This window comes from Centruroides vittatus, unplaced genomic scaffold (genome assembly GCF_030686945.1).
Source record: "Centruroides vittatus isolate TY-2023 unplaced genomic scaffold, ASM3068694v2 contig_943, whole genome shotgun sequence".
NCBI lineage: Eukaryota > Metazoa > Arthropoda > Arachnida > Scorpiones > Buthidae > Centruroides > Centruroides vittatus.
This window is the reverse complement of record NW_027122626.1, coordinates 193,513-208,994: the sequence shown is the minus strand read 5'-3', so window position 1 is coordinate 208,994 and position 15,482 is coordinate 193,513. Positions and strand designations below refer to the sequence as shown.

Below are 15,482 nucleotides of genomic sequence, written 5' to 3'. Positions count from 1 at the left end.
TCCGTAAGTAATAATAATAACGTGTATAATGTATTATAAATCGGTTTGGAGATTAGTCATCTATTCTAATTACACAATTGGACGAAAGAAAAATCCGAGGCCGCCATCTTTAAAGCTATAAAGAGAATCGTCGTCGGACGGAACGAATCAACTTTTTTCATTCTCAACAGTCGGATTATAGTTTATTTATTATAGGTTGAATGGGAAGAAACAAAAGAATGTTATTTATAGCGATTTACCACCGATGAATCCTTCTAATTGCGGAGAAGCCATTTTGGGCTTTGATTCCAGTCACAGACCAAACGCTTTATCCGAGTGGTTTATGCAAAATTTGATGAAAGAAATGTCAAAACCCGAGAATTCGGTTAACGCTCTCTCTTGGAGAAGATTGCATCTGAGTAGAGCAAAGTTGAAAGCATCTAGCAGAACATCCGCATTGTTGTCTGGATTTGCAATGGTGAGATTGTCCCCTTTACTATTGTTTTTATTTTATTCTTACTATCTTATCTCATCTGTATACACTTTCAAAAAGTGATAAAGACCTTGTCCTTAATCAACAATTATTTTAAATATCCAAATTTTATAAATGAAATAACACACTTACCAATTTGAAATATATAATTTTTGGCTATTTGTGTGTGTGTGTATATATTTAAATATACCAAACCATTATGCTTTACCATTAAATTTTAATTATATAAATATATAATATACCATTAAATTTTAATTATATAAATATATATATATAATTATAATTTTCAGTTGTAAAGCTTATCATTAAATTATATTAGCAATATAGAGTATTAATATTTATTTTTATTGAATTATTTAATGATGATATTCAATTAAGCTTAGAGTATTTCGTTTTTATAATATTTACAACAAAACAAGTATTTAATTTCTTGGGATTATTAAATTTTTGTAACATGACCGTACCAGATTTTAATGACGTTAAAATATTTAAAATCTGCCATTTATATTAAATAAAAATTTAAAAAAATTACTTTTATTAAAATGCTTCAACACATCTGAATAAAATAAAAAATGTTTGTAAAATGTGATAATGTCGTACTAATATTATATATTTGTTAGTTGCGGTTAATATTTTCAGTTACAAAGTTAAGTTTTTTATTAAATTTTGCGATGGAATATTATTCTGTTGTACAAATTTTTATTTTTAATACTTTGACAAATGTGTAAGCATATAAATTTTAAAAAAATTTTATTATATCTAATTTTAACAGTTATAATAAAATTGAGCCTTATTAATTTAATTGCTGTTCAGAAGATTTAAGGCTCAATTTTTTACATTTTAAAATTTCTGGATTAAATATATGTAATGTATTAAGAATTAGTCATGAAAAATTCAGAATTATATACTACATGTATGATATGACTAATACTAACTATGGTATATGATCATATGGTACTAATTTGTGTCAAAAATTTCAATGTGAAATTTTTAGCTGATAAGTTTAATACACACATTCCAAAAAAAAGTGTTGTTTTTAAATTCATTATTATTCAAATTATTTGTGTATGTTGGCTTCAATATTTAATGCTGGCAGTCTTAAAAGCAATACTTGCCAAGATAGATAACTTTGGACTAGACAAAAGTTTCTTATATATGACTAACATTCAAAGCTGATTACATCAAAGTTTGAAGTTTCAGAATTAATCTGTTCAACAGATGGTAGATATTTAAACAATTACAACACATAATAAGAAAATATATAATAAATGATGATATTAAACCTCCTTTTAATTGTTATGATTTAAAAATTTTATAAAACATTATATTTTATAATCATCAAATAAGATGATTATAAAATGTGATGTCTCATAAAATTTTTAAATTCTATCAATTTGTTAAAAAGTGTGATTTCTAAAACAAAATTGCAAAAATTAACATATTTACTTGAATATTCTTTCCTCTTTATGTTAGTGATTTCCTTTTTTTTTTTTTTTTTGTTTTAATTTTCAAGTCCAAAATTTAATGTTGAATGTTACTAGGATATTAAGTAATAACTGAAAAATTGAAAGAAAAAAATTTGATTTATTTAAACTGAGATCTTAGTCTAATGAAAATTTATAAGTAAATTTTTTATCAATAATAGTAATCTTCTATAAACATTACTTTATTGTAATTCTTTTTAAATTCTGATTCAATATTAATATTAAACTCAGTTATAGTTTCTCATATTTAATAAAGCATGTATTTTCAATTAGAATTAGAAATTTATAATTAAATCTGAATCTGAAATCAGTTTTTTAAAATGATTGACACAAACTTATTTTTATGGTTTTTATATAAAATCTTAAATGCTACTGTTATGTCTTACTAACTTAATAGAATTTTTATCTTTTCTGTTTATGTATTATAACAGCTTTTAAAGTATAACACTATATCATGAGATATAGAAATATTTTATCAGTAGTGTTTTGAAAGAAAAAATGTGTAGTATTATTACTTTTTCCTAGCATTCTATAGAACATAATTTATAATTATGTTCTTCAAAGAAAAAGATATGTTTTGATTTAAAAAATTGATTACTTATATCTAAATGCTTGCTTATTATTGACATTTTTTTAGTTTTCTAAGTTATAACTTAGAGGTCATTAAATTGACAATAAATTGGTCATTAATCTGAACATTCCTCAAATATATTAATAAATATATATGAGGCATGTTCAGAAAGTAAGTGTACTAGATTTTTATATTTTTTTAGAAAAAGTGTATTTGAAAAAAAATTACAGGATATTGTTGATACACTTGTTGACTATTTTTCCATTGCCATTTTGTTCAATGCATGTGGTGAGCCGTGGCACAAGCTTCTTTATGCCCTCCTCTAAGAACTCTCCCGCCAGCTCCTTCCCCCACTTCAGAACCTTTTTTCTGCACCTGCTCGTCAGTTGAAAATTTAATTCCATCCATGTGTGCCTTCCTGGAGGTGAAAAGATGATAATCTGAAGGTGCCAAGTTAGGGGAATATGGGGGGTGGTTCAAAACATCCCAACCAAATGAGTCCAAGAGCATCTTGTTGGCTAAGGCTGTGTGAGGACGGACATTGTCATTCAACAAGCACACTCCTCTCGTCAGCATTCCTCCTTTTTGTTTTGAATGCTCCTTTTTAGTTTTTTTAGGGTCTCACAATATCTTTGTGCATTGATGGTCTCCCCTGAGGCAGAAATTCAACCAAAATGATGTCTTTTTGGTCCCAAAACACTGAGGTCATGATTTTTTTGCCCGAAATTGTAGTGTTGAATTTTTTGGCAGATGGGGAATTGGTGTGATGCCACTGTGATGACTGTCTTTTTGACTCAGGAGTGTAATGAACCACCCACGTTTCATCTCTAGTCACAATAGAGCTCAGAAAATCCTCACTTTCCAATTCAAGTTGCTCAAGAAACTCACAGGTGCTATTGACCTGATTTTTCTTGTGCTGCTCTGTCAGTTGTTTTGGGACTCATCTTGCGCACAGTTTCCGGTAGCCCAGCATTTCTGTGAGTGTCTCATATAAGTGCAGAGTTGTGGAAACATTGCAGAAATTTCGTTCACTGTCAATCGGCAGTCTTTACGAACAGTTTCCTTGATTCTTTTGCACTAACTCCTCAGTCAAAATGGAAGGTCTTCCACTCCTCTGTTTGTCATGAACATTTGTTCTGCCTCCACTAAACTTCCTACACCACTTAAACACACTCATTCTGTTCATTACACCTTTGTGAAAAAATTTTGGTAGGTGTTATTCCTTCTGCGAAGTAGGAAGCAGATCACAGCACATGGCTCGCACTTAGCGGGATTTCTTACCGACATCTTTCACACAACTGGACACTACAACACCAGTTTATGTACTACTGTGTTCCTGCCATGCTCACTCTGTCAGATCTCTCTACCACTTAGTGTTGCCAATCCTCAAAAAACAAAAAAACCACAGCCCGTTATGGCCACAGTACACTTACTTTCTGAACATGCCTTGTATAAACATCTCAAAGACTGATTGTATTAATACTAAACCAAACAATATTATTATATATTTTATATTAATAAAAACAGTACATGAAATAGTACAATTTTTTTAGTTCTAGTAATTTAAAAAAAATTTATTTATTTAATGTATGACATTGTTATCTTAAACTTGACATTATGATGCAATATAAAGTGTTAGTGTCAATCTTCCTTTTAACAATTTTTTTAATAGATATTTCTTAGTAATGTTAACTCTAATTATTTAAAAAATTCTTTTTATAATAAAAAATAATTTTTTATACATGTTTTTTTATTTTAAGTGTCTGCCAGTTGATTGTGTGTAATAATTTTATTATTTTTCTATTGCTGTAATTAAAATTATTATAGAAAATCTTTAAAGTTTTATTATTCGAATATAATAACAGAAAAAGAATTATTCCATCAAATTTCTGTTTTAATAAACTTTGTATGATCTATAGAAAATTACTCTTGATGAGAAACTATTTCCTATAATTAGAAATTGTGAATCTTAAAAATCAGCTAAATAACTTAATGATAAACAACACATTATAAATAAAATTGAAATATGTCTAGTAGTATTAATAGTAACCATGTTTATTCATTCTATGCAATAGTTCAAAACTGCATTTATATTTTTGAATATTGAAAAATTTATCAAATTTATTTGAAATTTAAAAACTAATGTTAGTTGTAACAATTTATGTTATTGGTTTTATATATATAGTATATAATGTGTGTGGGAGTGTGTATGTATAAGTATAATTTTTCTTTTGGACTGGTTTTAAATATACTGTATTAGAATATATTCTATTTTACATTATTTTCTTATGGAATGTAATAATTTATCCCCCTTTGTATGCTATAATTTATAAGTTATGAGCTGAATTTTAAATCTATATTGATTGAAAAATCATATATTCATAATTCAGTTTTTAATGCCATGTAAATGTATTATGTAAATGTTACGTACGAATATGTACTGTACATCTATCTTCTAATTAAAAATTTACAACGTTTTTTATTAAGATAGATGTTAACACTAAAAATAAAACAGCATAATCAAGAAACAATGCATAGTTAACAAAATTATAAATGTAAGTTATATAACCCGAACGATAACAAGACATTGGGTAATAACTTCATTTTAATTACTTTATCAGAGTTTATTAACAAAATACAGTAGAACGAAACGTTTTTAGCACTCTCAAAATTTATTTCCAGACGTTAAAAACGTATTAAAACACATTACAAAACTCATTTTGTGTTTAAAACCAAATTCGGATTCAAAATCCCTAGAAGGAATTATTCCTAAACGGACATTTGAAAACGTAGTCATGGCAACCGGAACCAACTTAACGATCTACCCAAAGATAAAAAAAAATTTTTTTTACACCATCTTTAATATAAAAAATTTTATTTAAAAATTAATTTTCTTGCGTTTGACATAGAATAGACCTGTAATTAACGCGTATATTATTAAAAATATAGCGTGTTTTTAATTTTATATAGATCCATCCTATTTATTTTCAGTTTAGTTTCTTCTTTGCCGGTCATTCCGTGCCAAATATTTGGTTAATGTACTGAGATAAAGAAATTAGTAAAATTGCCATTTATAATCTGGGATGTTATGAATCAAAACATTGAATTATGTGATCGTGTAAAATCCAGTAATTAAGTAGATCAGAATATTTATAAGTTACAATTTAGTTGATTGTTCTATAAGTTTTAATGTTGACATTTTAAAATTGTGAAAAAGCGTCATAATTAGTAAAAAAAAAAGATACAAAAGATGCACAGATATATTTAATTCTTATATAAGGTATAAAATTGTACATTTTAAATATTCGCTGCGTATGTCTAGATTTTGCGAACTTTTATTTGCATCTCATTAAATTGGAAAGTCTGCTATCATTAATTAGAAACAACACTTAGCTTCCAGATAAATTAGACTGCTTATCATCATACAAAATTAATTTCCAGTTCATTATCAATGTATGTGTTTGCGATATACATATAATGAATAACATATTGCAAAAAAGTTTGTATGAAAAAATATTATGTATAGCCTATATTGTATATTATGCCTTAACAACTGAGGGTCAAGAGTTAGAAGTTAACAATAAGCGTTCACGTACTAAAAGTAAAGTGAATGGTAATTGGTTAACTTCTTATTCTAACTCGATTCTTGGTTGTGAATACGGACGTTAGCGTTTTTTCGGTACGTTTTTCTGTTATTATCTTTTGAAAACTAGAACATTTCTCAGCGACGACAGTCCCTTCCTTAGAACTTTCCTTTTTTGATTTGTTTATACGTAATCTCGATAGCCTTAATGGGAGCCAGTTCTAGTTACTAAGATATAAATAGTTTAAAGTTTCGCAATATAATGAAGTTGGTCATATTCTTAATTTATTCAGATGGTAAATCGATGAAATAAAAGCGCTATTGATAGTTATATTCACCGATCGATCACTCAGAGAAAGATGCCTTCTAACCTCACCAATTTTTCTATATATTAAAATCATTACACGTGCTTTGAATATCTACATATTTAAAATGTTCAATTATGTTTGTATAAATGTAATTACTCTTAAGATAAATCAGTGGATGAACAAAGATCTAACAAAAACGAAATTGATGTTAAATCTTGGTTTAACTAACAGAATTAAATTTTATTTAAAACTTTTATTTTCATACAAGAAATGAGAAGAATATGACTATAATAATACAGAAAAACATTATAAATGACTCATTTAGAAATGAAATTATACGATGCAATCCTACGAATTAATTGTTTAATTGGCAATGAAGAAAATTTATTTTTAATCGCTGCTATGAAATGTTTCATTACTGGATAAACTAATGACAATAGTTTTTCCTAATTTCTATCATTCTTTCATAAATAACTTAACGTAAGATTTATAAAACAGAATTTTAACAAATATAGATAGGCCTAAATAAATCGAAAATGATTAAAAATAATTTTTACAACCGTGTTCTATTTTTTCATAATGATTAGAACGCATTCTATGAATTTATCACGAGTTTAAAGTGTAATTTTAGATCATAAATTGGATTTAACCTTAGTTGGTTTATGAATCAAAACCATTTATCATAATGAAAGAACATGTACTTTATATAAATTATGGGTTATTTATCTCTGAGATTTAATAATTTATGACTTATAAAAAAGAGGTTCTAAAGTATAAATTCATATTCTTGTCTCATTTTTGTTTACTTGGAAGTTTCTAATTGCGAAGTTTTTATTTTACTTAGTGCTTTTCATTGAAGCGAGCGTTAGGGAAGCTTCTTTTGAGGCTTTCAGAATTGTTCATTCTAAAATTTCGGTTGGTAAATTTTGATTAAACTTTGCCATTTTCCATTAATTAAAATGCGGAATCCAAAAATGCAATAAGAAAGGGGGTCCATGACTTCGTTTTCGAGATACAAGGTCGTTTCACCACCGCGTGCGACAGAGCGATATCGCACGAATCGCGCGACTTCGTCGTGCGATGTTTCATGGTTGCTAGCGCGTCTTGTACGGGCTTATAGAATCGAGTTCGTTTTAAAAATTTAATGGATCGATTTTGATAAAACTTTGCCATTTTCTATTAATTGAGACGAGGAATCCAGAAATGTAATGTGGGTCAATTTAAACGCAAAAAATCCAGTAACGAATCGCTTAACTTCCCGGCAACATTTTAAAATTTTGGTGGCGTATCTGTTACGATATTTCATTAAAAAAACAACTGTTTACATTTTTAATTATTATAAAATGGTGAAAAGCTTTATTCTGAGTAGGATTGGGTTTTATAAAAATAATTGTAAATGCTAATAACGAGTAAAATAGTCATTAAATCCGACCCTATCGAGATAAGACACACGACCACTCTTTCTTCCCACCCGGTCGACTTAAACCACCAAAATTTAATAGCATGAATCTTTCTAATACACAAATCTTCCTGCAAAATTTCAGAAATTTTCGAAAGCACAGGAGTTAAGTTCAAGAGAGTAAACAAAATGTGTGTGTTTGTGTGTGTCACTATTAACATCTGTACATACAGAAAAAACTTCGATTTTTTTTCCATTTCTCGACGTTTCAAGGTCCCCTAAGATAAAAATGTAAAAATCTTGGAGGAGTTCACTTTTTGACCGATTGCCATACTTTCCCTCTGTTATCTATCACAGAACCAGGAAGGTAAAAATAGGTCCATGACTTCGCGATGTACCGAAGGTATTGCAATGACAGTGTCCATGCTCTCTGATGCGACGAGCGCATCTAACGGAATTTAGGCTTAGGGATCGAAAATAAAACAGTATTACGTGCGTCTAATGTAAAAAATAAGCGCGAAAAACGAACAAAACACAAGAACAAAGCAATCGATTGCTTTGCCGTGGTCTGCAGGTACGAGAATAGCTTCTTTTGTGGCGGCAAGTGCAAAGTTTACCTGGCCGCGTCCGTCAGGTACCGTATACAAGAATCGCGTCTTCTGTGCCTAACAGGGGCAAGGATCGCTTCTTTCCTTCCTACTCCGCTTAATTCTATCGCGATACGACAAAGTCGCGCGATATCCTAGTGCAGTAGAGCATCGATTATCCGACCCCCGATTAACCGACTTATCGGCTAACCGACCGCGTTCTAGTCGACAAATTCAAATGTCCGCTAGTGATGTGGCGCTACAATATTTGGTTATGTCTTGGCTACTTTAATATTATTTTTGTTAAATTTTTGCATGTTTTAGCTGGCAGCACTGGCTCGACCATGAAAAAGAGGCTAGTATTTAAACCAGGCCTAATACACTATACTAATAATAATGCATTTTTTCATACTTTTCGGTTATCCGACTTTTCAGTTATCCGACCAACCCCAGTCCCCAATTAAGTCGGATAATCGATGCTCTACTGTACTAAAATATCAAAACCGTATTTAAATTTCAAATATCAAAACCGTATTCAAATTTCATTTTATATACATATATAGGTCTTTATTTTAAAGCAACGGTCGGCAACCGGTTGTTCGCGAGAAAATTTGGGTGGTCCATGGAGAAATTTGGACATTGTTCAACTGAAGGTTACACGAAGTATTATGAAAGAAATGCAAAATGCTTACTTGCTTTTTTCACTTTGGGGTTTTTATTCGAATCTGAAACCAAATACGAAGTGACTGTTATCGATAAATAATGAACAATAAACAATATTGTGAGTGCGATTGTCGTCCTTCGTGGAAAAGCGCTAAGAATCCATAAACTTATTTCAAACATGCAGCAATGAACTTTAGGCTTGCGTTAACTTGTTATAATTAAACACGCGCGTTTCATATTAATATAGTAAAATTAAACTTTTATGATCATTATTATACTACAGACTTTGTATCGTTTAAAAAATTCACGATAGTGGTCCGCGGGATTTAAAATTGTGAGTTTAGTGGTCCGTGAAGTCAGAAAGGTTGCCGACCACTATTTTAAAGATACTTTAAATCCCATTTGAATAGAGATCGACATTTGTTAAATTGATAAAAGGATACAAAATATGTTCATTTTAAACAAAGTATCCTTTCTAGTAAACATCATGTCAGAAATATGATTAAGCTTTGATGTTTATATATAAAATCTTTTTTCAGTTAAGAGTTGACTAGTTAAGTCGTTCTATACAATAATCGGAAATATTGATGTTTATGTCCGTCACGCTAGTAACCACCTGTATCTAATACCCATTATGTTGTGTCGATATTTATCGTCGATTTTTGATGAATTCTTAAATTTTGGAATAAATTAAACCATTTTTTAAACAATATTATAAAAGTTGAAAAACAAATTTAATATATAAATTATTACTGGCAAACTTTATTATAAATAATAAAACTTGAATAAAGTAAAATATTTTTATATATAAATAGCAAACATTAGAAGAAAAATTTGTATCTGCTTTTATTCCATTTATTTTCTCATATATTTGTCATATTTGAATAACATCGTGTACGAATAAAATTAATTAATGCTACTCGTAATTCCTGGAAAATATGGAAAATTGATGTTTCTACATAGGTTTAATTTCTATTTCTTTGTTCTTGCGCTTGATTCGTTTAATATTGACTATTGTGATAAAATAATAATAAATGGCTTTTTTTAAATTTTGAAAAACTACGGTCTGTATAGAATTATTCATAAGTGTGAACTGTCGCTCTAGATCATTCACACTCACATATAGCCGAAGCTGGCGTCTCATCCGGTTTCACAAATGGTCGATGAGCGACAGATCTGGAGATCAGCCAAGGCAAGCAAGAGGCAACGTGACGGAAATTTCTGGAAAAATTTTCCTTGTGTGGGCAAGCATTATCTTGCTGGAAAATGTCTGTCTGCAGCCCTGCCTGCCATGAAGGCAAAATGTATTAGAATTTCCTCAACGTATAGCTTTGCTATCAGTGTCTGTTGCATATCTACGAGTGGTGAGACTTTCATACGAGATGGTTCTTTAGACTATCACGGCAGAGGTGGGGGCAGTGTGCCACTCAACAGTAAAGGTGGGATTGAAGCCCTCACCAATCCTCCAAACTAACACGATGGTCTCCCGTTTCCAAATTCGTCGTTAAAAACGATGCACCTCTAGTCTGTAGCAATCTAATTATATACAGGATCGTGCGGTATATTTTCTCAGTATGATGCAAGTCTTCGAAATGCCGCCCCTTAAATGTTTTTTATGCCGCTTCCTTGCGGAGCCGCCTGATGCATCCGCCTCTCTGCATAATGGCACGGCCCAGATTATATACAATACAAGCAAAGACAATTGTGTAAGGATACCAATAGCATGACGCCGTGCATGCAAATATGTTTACACTAGTTGTAGGCAACAATACGGGAACTGTAAGGTTCTGTAGCGAGTATTTTATCCAGAGGCTGTCTCTTCTGATGGTGGACACAGACGCCGTTGTAGCTGTTTGTGATAAAATAATAAATTAAGCAATTCTCTCTCGATTGTCTGTAAGGTGAATCAAGGGACCCAAGTCTTGACTACCATCGATAATACTGAAGGTTCGGTATCAAGGATGCCTAGCATTCGAAGACCTCCAAACAACAGGTACGCTGAACGCTCTGAACACAGTGAGTCTTTGCAAGCCTTTTTTATAATGGTGATAGCAATTTTAAGACACTAGTGGCATTAATTGGCGTGCGATCGGACTACAACTGTAATAATTCGTCTAACTGTTTCAAGAAGAATTGTCCGAATACTATAAAATTGGACATACAGCTATCTGGATGCGTAAGTGTACGTAACTAGTGTACAGTACATAAAAAATCGTTATTGTAAAATTTTAATTTTCAAAATTTCGTGCGAAAATTACACACACATAAATGAACTTTAGAATTTAGATTGCTTATTTTTTTAATTATAGTGAAAATATTCAGATTTGTTTTAAGTTGCAAAGGAATTTCACTAAAATTTTTAAGCGATGAAGCAGAAAACATCTTTTTCATATTCTAATAATTTTCTGAGTTAGTTATCACTTCAAATGAATCCCGCGATTTTATCAACAATTATTTATCAATAAAAAATATTCAATTCTAAGAATATCTTGATTACTGAATCATTACACTATGTACCGTTTGAGGAGGAAAAAACTTGTGATTTTATGAAACTTTTCGTTCTTGGCGTATAAATTTGTTTTTATTCTGCTGACATAATATAGTTACCGGCAAACTTTACTTTATTCAAGTTTTATTATTTATAATAAAATATTTTTTTATATAAATAGCAGACATTAGAAGATGAAAAATTTGTATCTGCTTTTATTCCATTTATTTTCTCATATATTTGTCATATTTGAATAACATCATGTACCGAATAAAATTATATTTAAAAAAATCATATGCTTAGATACATCATATTTATATGTTGTTTATTTATTGGGCTGCAATTTGAAAAATTGTAGACTTTTTTAATTAATTAAATTCCCACTGTTCTGTATTATTTCGATTAAATAATGTACAGAATTTGGAAGGCTAAATTTTTAGTTGTAAATTTTGTTTTTTATGTATTCAAACTATTACATGTTAATTGAGAAACTGTTTATTTAAAATTTTTTTTTTTTCTGAAAGATTTTCCGTAGTTTATTCTATATTTTCCTTCTTATTTAAGCATTTCGTATCGTATTGCAATCGATCGCAACAGATCGATTGATACACGATGTATAAATATTTATCCAACGTTCGTCGTTCAATATTATTTTAATTATATTGTAATTTTTACTTAGTTATTACGTTACGGAGAAGAATTTTTAAAGCAATTCTGAAAATAATCTATTAGAATGTGTCTTAAGTAAAAATATAAGCGAGGTTTTTTAATCGCTTTTATTCGGACGAAAATTACGAATCTATGAAGCAATTACTTAACTTAATTTAAATATACATTTTATTTATAGAACGTAATTCTTGGAGCTAATAAAATAAATTACATTTTTTTTTTTTTTTTTAGGCTAGTAACTTCTATTTATCCTTGGAATGTAGTATTGGTTTCACGCGAAATTAGAAATCAATGAAATCAATATAATTTGTCATTATTCATGTTATAGTAGAATTGTTTTCGGATTATAGTGATTTTAAATAGTTTTCAAATGCTTTGTAAAAAAAATCTACACATTACAAAATATATCTGAAACATTTAAATACTTTTATCATATTGTAAACTTAGAATCACAAGTTTATACGATTAAAATTTTAACTGTTGTTTACTTTTTCCGGCCGTTATGTATACATAACAAGAGAAAATATTGGAATCATGTTTAATTTGATGATCTGAGTTTTTTGCAAATCTCCATGTTCTGAATCCTCCTGAACTCAAAATGGTAAAAAAAAAAACGGCAAAAAATTTCGTTTAATATCTGAAGACGGAAGTAATGATTAAGAATCGAATTTAGTATGGTAGCTTGTATAAAAGGGGCATTGATACTATTAAGTAAGGAGATAGATGGGGGTCGGATTTAATGAAATTTTTACTTGTTAGTAGCATTTATAGTTTTTTTTAATTATAAGTCATCTCTACTCTGAAAATTAATCTTATAATAATTAATAATATGAGATTTTATTATAAAAAAAAAAAGCTTTTTATAACAGCTTTTTGTTACGCAACTCGTTGCTGGATTCTTTAAAATTGCTAATTTAAGCAGGATTTAATTCAAACTCTCAATAGGAATTATTGACAGTTTGAAAACAAATTTAAGCTTTTTAAAACAAATAAGAAAAATTGATATTAAAATTTTTCTTACTACTTATTAAAGTATTTATCGCGCTTTATTATTAAACGATTTAAAATAATGATTCGTTTAATAACTAAAGAAATTCTTTTTTAAAAACAGAACGATTACTGAAAATTTATGGGATTTTTTAATTAGAAAAAAATGCTGTAAATTAGTTTTTAATTATTGAAGTAATCAATATATGAATTTATATTTGATTATTTGTTAAGCGAATATTACAGGTGTTTTCAGTTAAAAATCATATAAATACGATGTATCGAATCATATGTTGTTTATTTATTGTGCTGCAATTTGAAAAAAATTGTAGACACTTAATTAAATTTTCACTGTCTTTCCTTAAAATCGAGAACGGCGTTAGATAGATGAAAGACACGACCAGATATGTGCAGGAGACTCCGATTAACTATATATGAAGTTCCAATGAAAATAGGAAGTCGTGTTATTTTAATCCAAAACTTTCCCTGAAAAATTCTGAATTGAAAGTTCTCTATTGTTAAAGGAAAAGTATGATGTACAAGGGCAAGATTACTAACTTGAAACGTAGATGATCTTTTTTAAATGAAATAAATTAAAAATTGCAGCCCGGCTTTGTAACGATGTCACAATAAGTAATTGCTCGTTGATTGTATAAATGATTATAAAAGAAAACAAATCTTTCGTTACAAATTTTATTTTAAAAATTAAGCGCATATACTTGGTAAATTGCAAGTATATGAACTTTATATAAAATTCTGTGTTTAAGTTTTTATCTTAACGTTTAACGAACTCTGTTTTAATAATAGGCATTTTCCCTCTACGCCAGGAACGTCGACAATTTAACTATAAAAAATCGCGAAATTCTTTTTATTGAAAAGAACTCGTTTGCCTCCAACCGTTGCTTTGCCGCCGAACAAATTGCACATTTTGCAAAGCTACGCTCCTGTAAACACCCGTTGAAAGGTTAAATTTTCATGATTTTCTTTTATCCTGTAAAACTGTGGACCTTTTTAATACTAAAAGATAGAAAAAGTACAATTCCCTCGTTGGACTTCAAATTTTTAGAATTTTATTTAGAAAATATATTTTTGGTTCCACGCGTATTAAAATCTAGCTAGATAAAGGTGCGAAAAGGAATCTACGTTTGTCGCATGTGATTCGATTCGGATTTCTTTTCCGCGCCTTAACCGTTCTTGGTATAGATTACAACTTTCTCGACTTTTTAATTACCGAGAATAAGGTAAATTTTCAAAACGTTACCTGGTAATTTGTAAACTTTGTTTCTAAATATGAAAATTAGTGGCTTAGTGATAAGTTGAAACTAAATAATCACTAGATACTCGTTATGTTCAATTGAATTCCTTTTCTTCTACTTTGAAAACAACAGTTAGCATGCTGTAGTTTTCAGGCAACGGATCTTGTGATTAGAAATGGCCAGTGCCAGCGCTCACATTTAAATAAATGCATTGCATTTTGTCAACTAAAATATTACTCAGTAAAATCGCTGTTGCGCTTTAGGCGTTACGTGTTAAGAAACAAATCATCAAATTGCTCAGCAAAGTGCTGTAATATGTTACTTTACAGTTTACAATTTCTAAAGTAATAATTTAAGAGATAAATGACGTAAACTACTTTTTACGGTTTAAATAAATAAATTTGATGCTTCTATGTCTTTAATATATAAATGTATAAATATTTGGCTTTAAAAAATTATTACATGCCTACTTTGTAATACCGGTAAATTTTTACTGAATTTACCGGTAATACAATCCCTAACTCTGGTCATGCATAAAACAATTAAATTATAGCAACTATAAATTAGATTTGGTTCATTTATAGTTTTTACATAATTTACCCCATAATAAGCTGCAATACACGAAATACGATGCTTTCGGGGATGAATTTTAAAAAACCGATTTAGAACTGAATTTATATAGACTTTTTTCAGCTAAAATTTATCTTTATAGTAGCTGCAGTTTACCATGGAATAAATATTTAGACATAATTTTGAGGAAATCGGATCTCAACAATATACAGTAACGATCTATTGATAAAACGATACGTTTAATAAAATTAGTAATAAAATATAGCATCATTCAATTATAAAAATTTCAAAACTATAAATTAAATGAATTTAGAAAAATAGATATAAGTAGATATGATGATTATTTAATTTTCTCTTACAATTAAATGAATACTTTCTCCAATTACATATATTGGCGGAGAAAGATCAAATTCTCTCCTTCAAAACTTCTAATAGAGTATACTAA

General features: G+C 29.2%; 1 protein-coding gene across 1 annotated transcript in view; it reads left to right on the top strand.

Moving 5' to 3' along the window:
• The first annotated feature begins 78 nt into the window (after positions 1–78).
• LOC136985043 (calcium release-activated calcium channel protein 1-like) overlaps positions 79–15,482 on the top strand; it is a 40,456-nt gene continuing 25,052 nt past the window's right edge. The window contains exon 1 of the mRNA XM_067282241.1: positions 79–457. Coding sequence (XP_067138342.1) covers positions 245–457 — 213 coding nt within the window. The 5' untranslated portion in view covers positions 79–244. The remainder of the gene's footprint in view (positions 458–15,482) is intronic.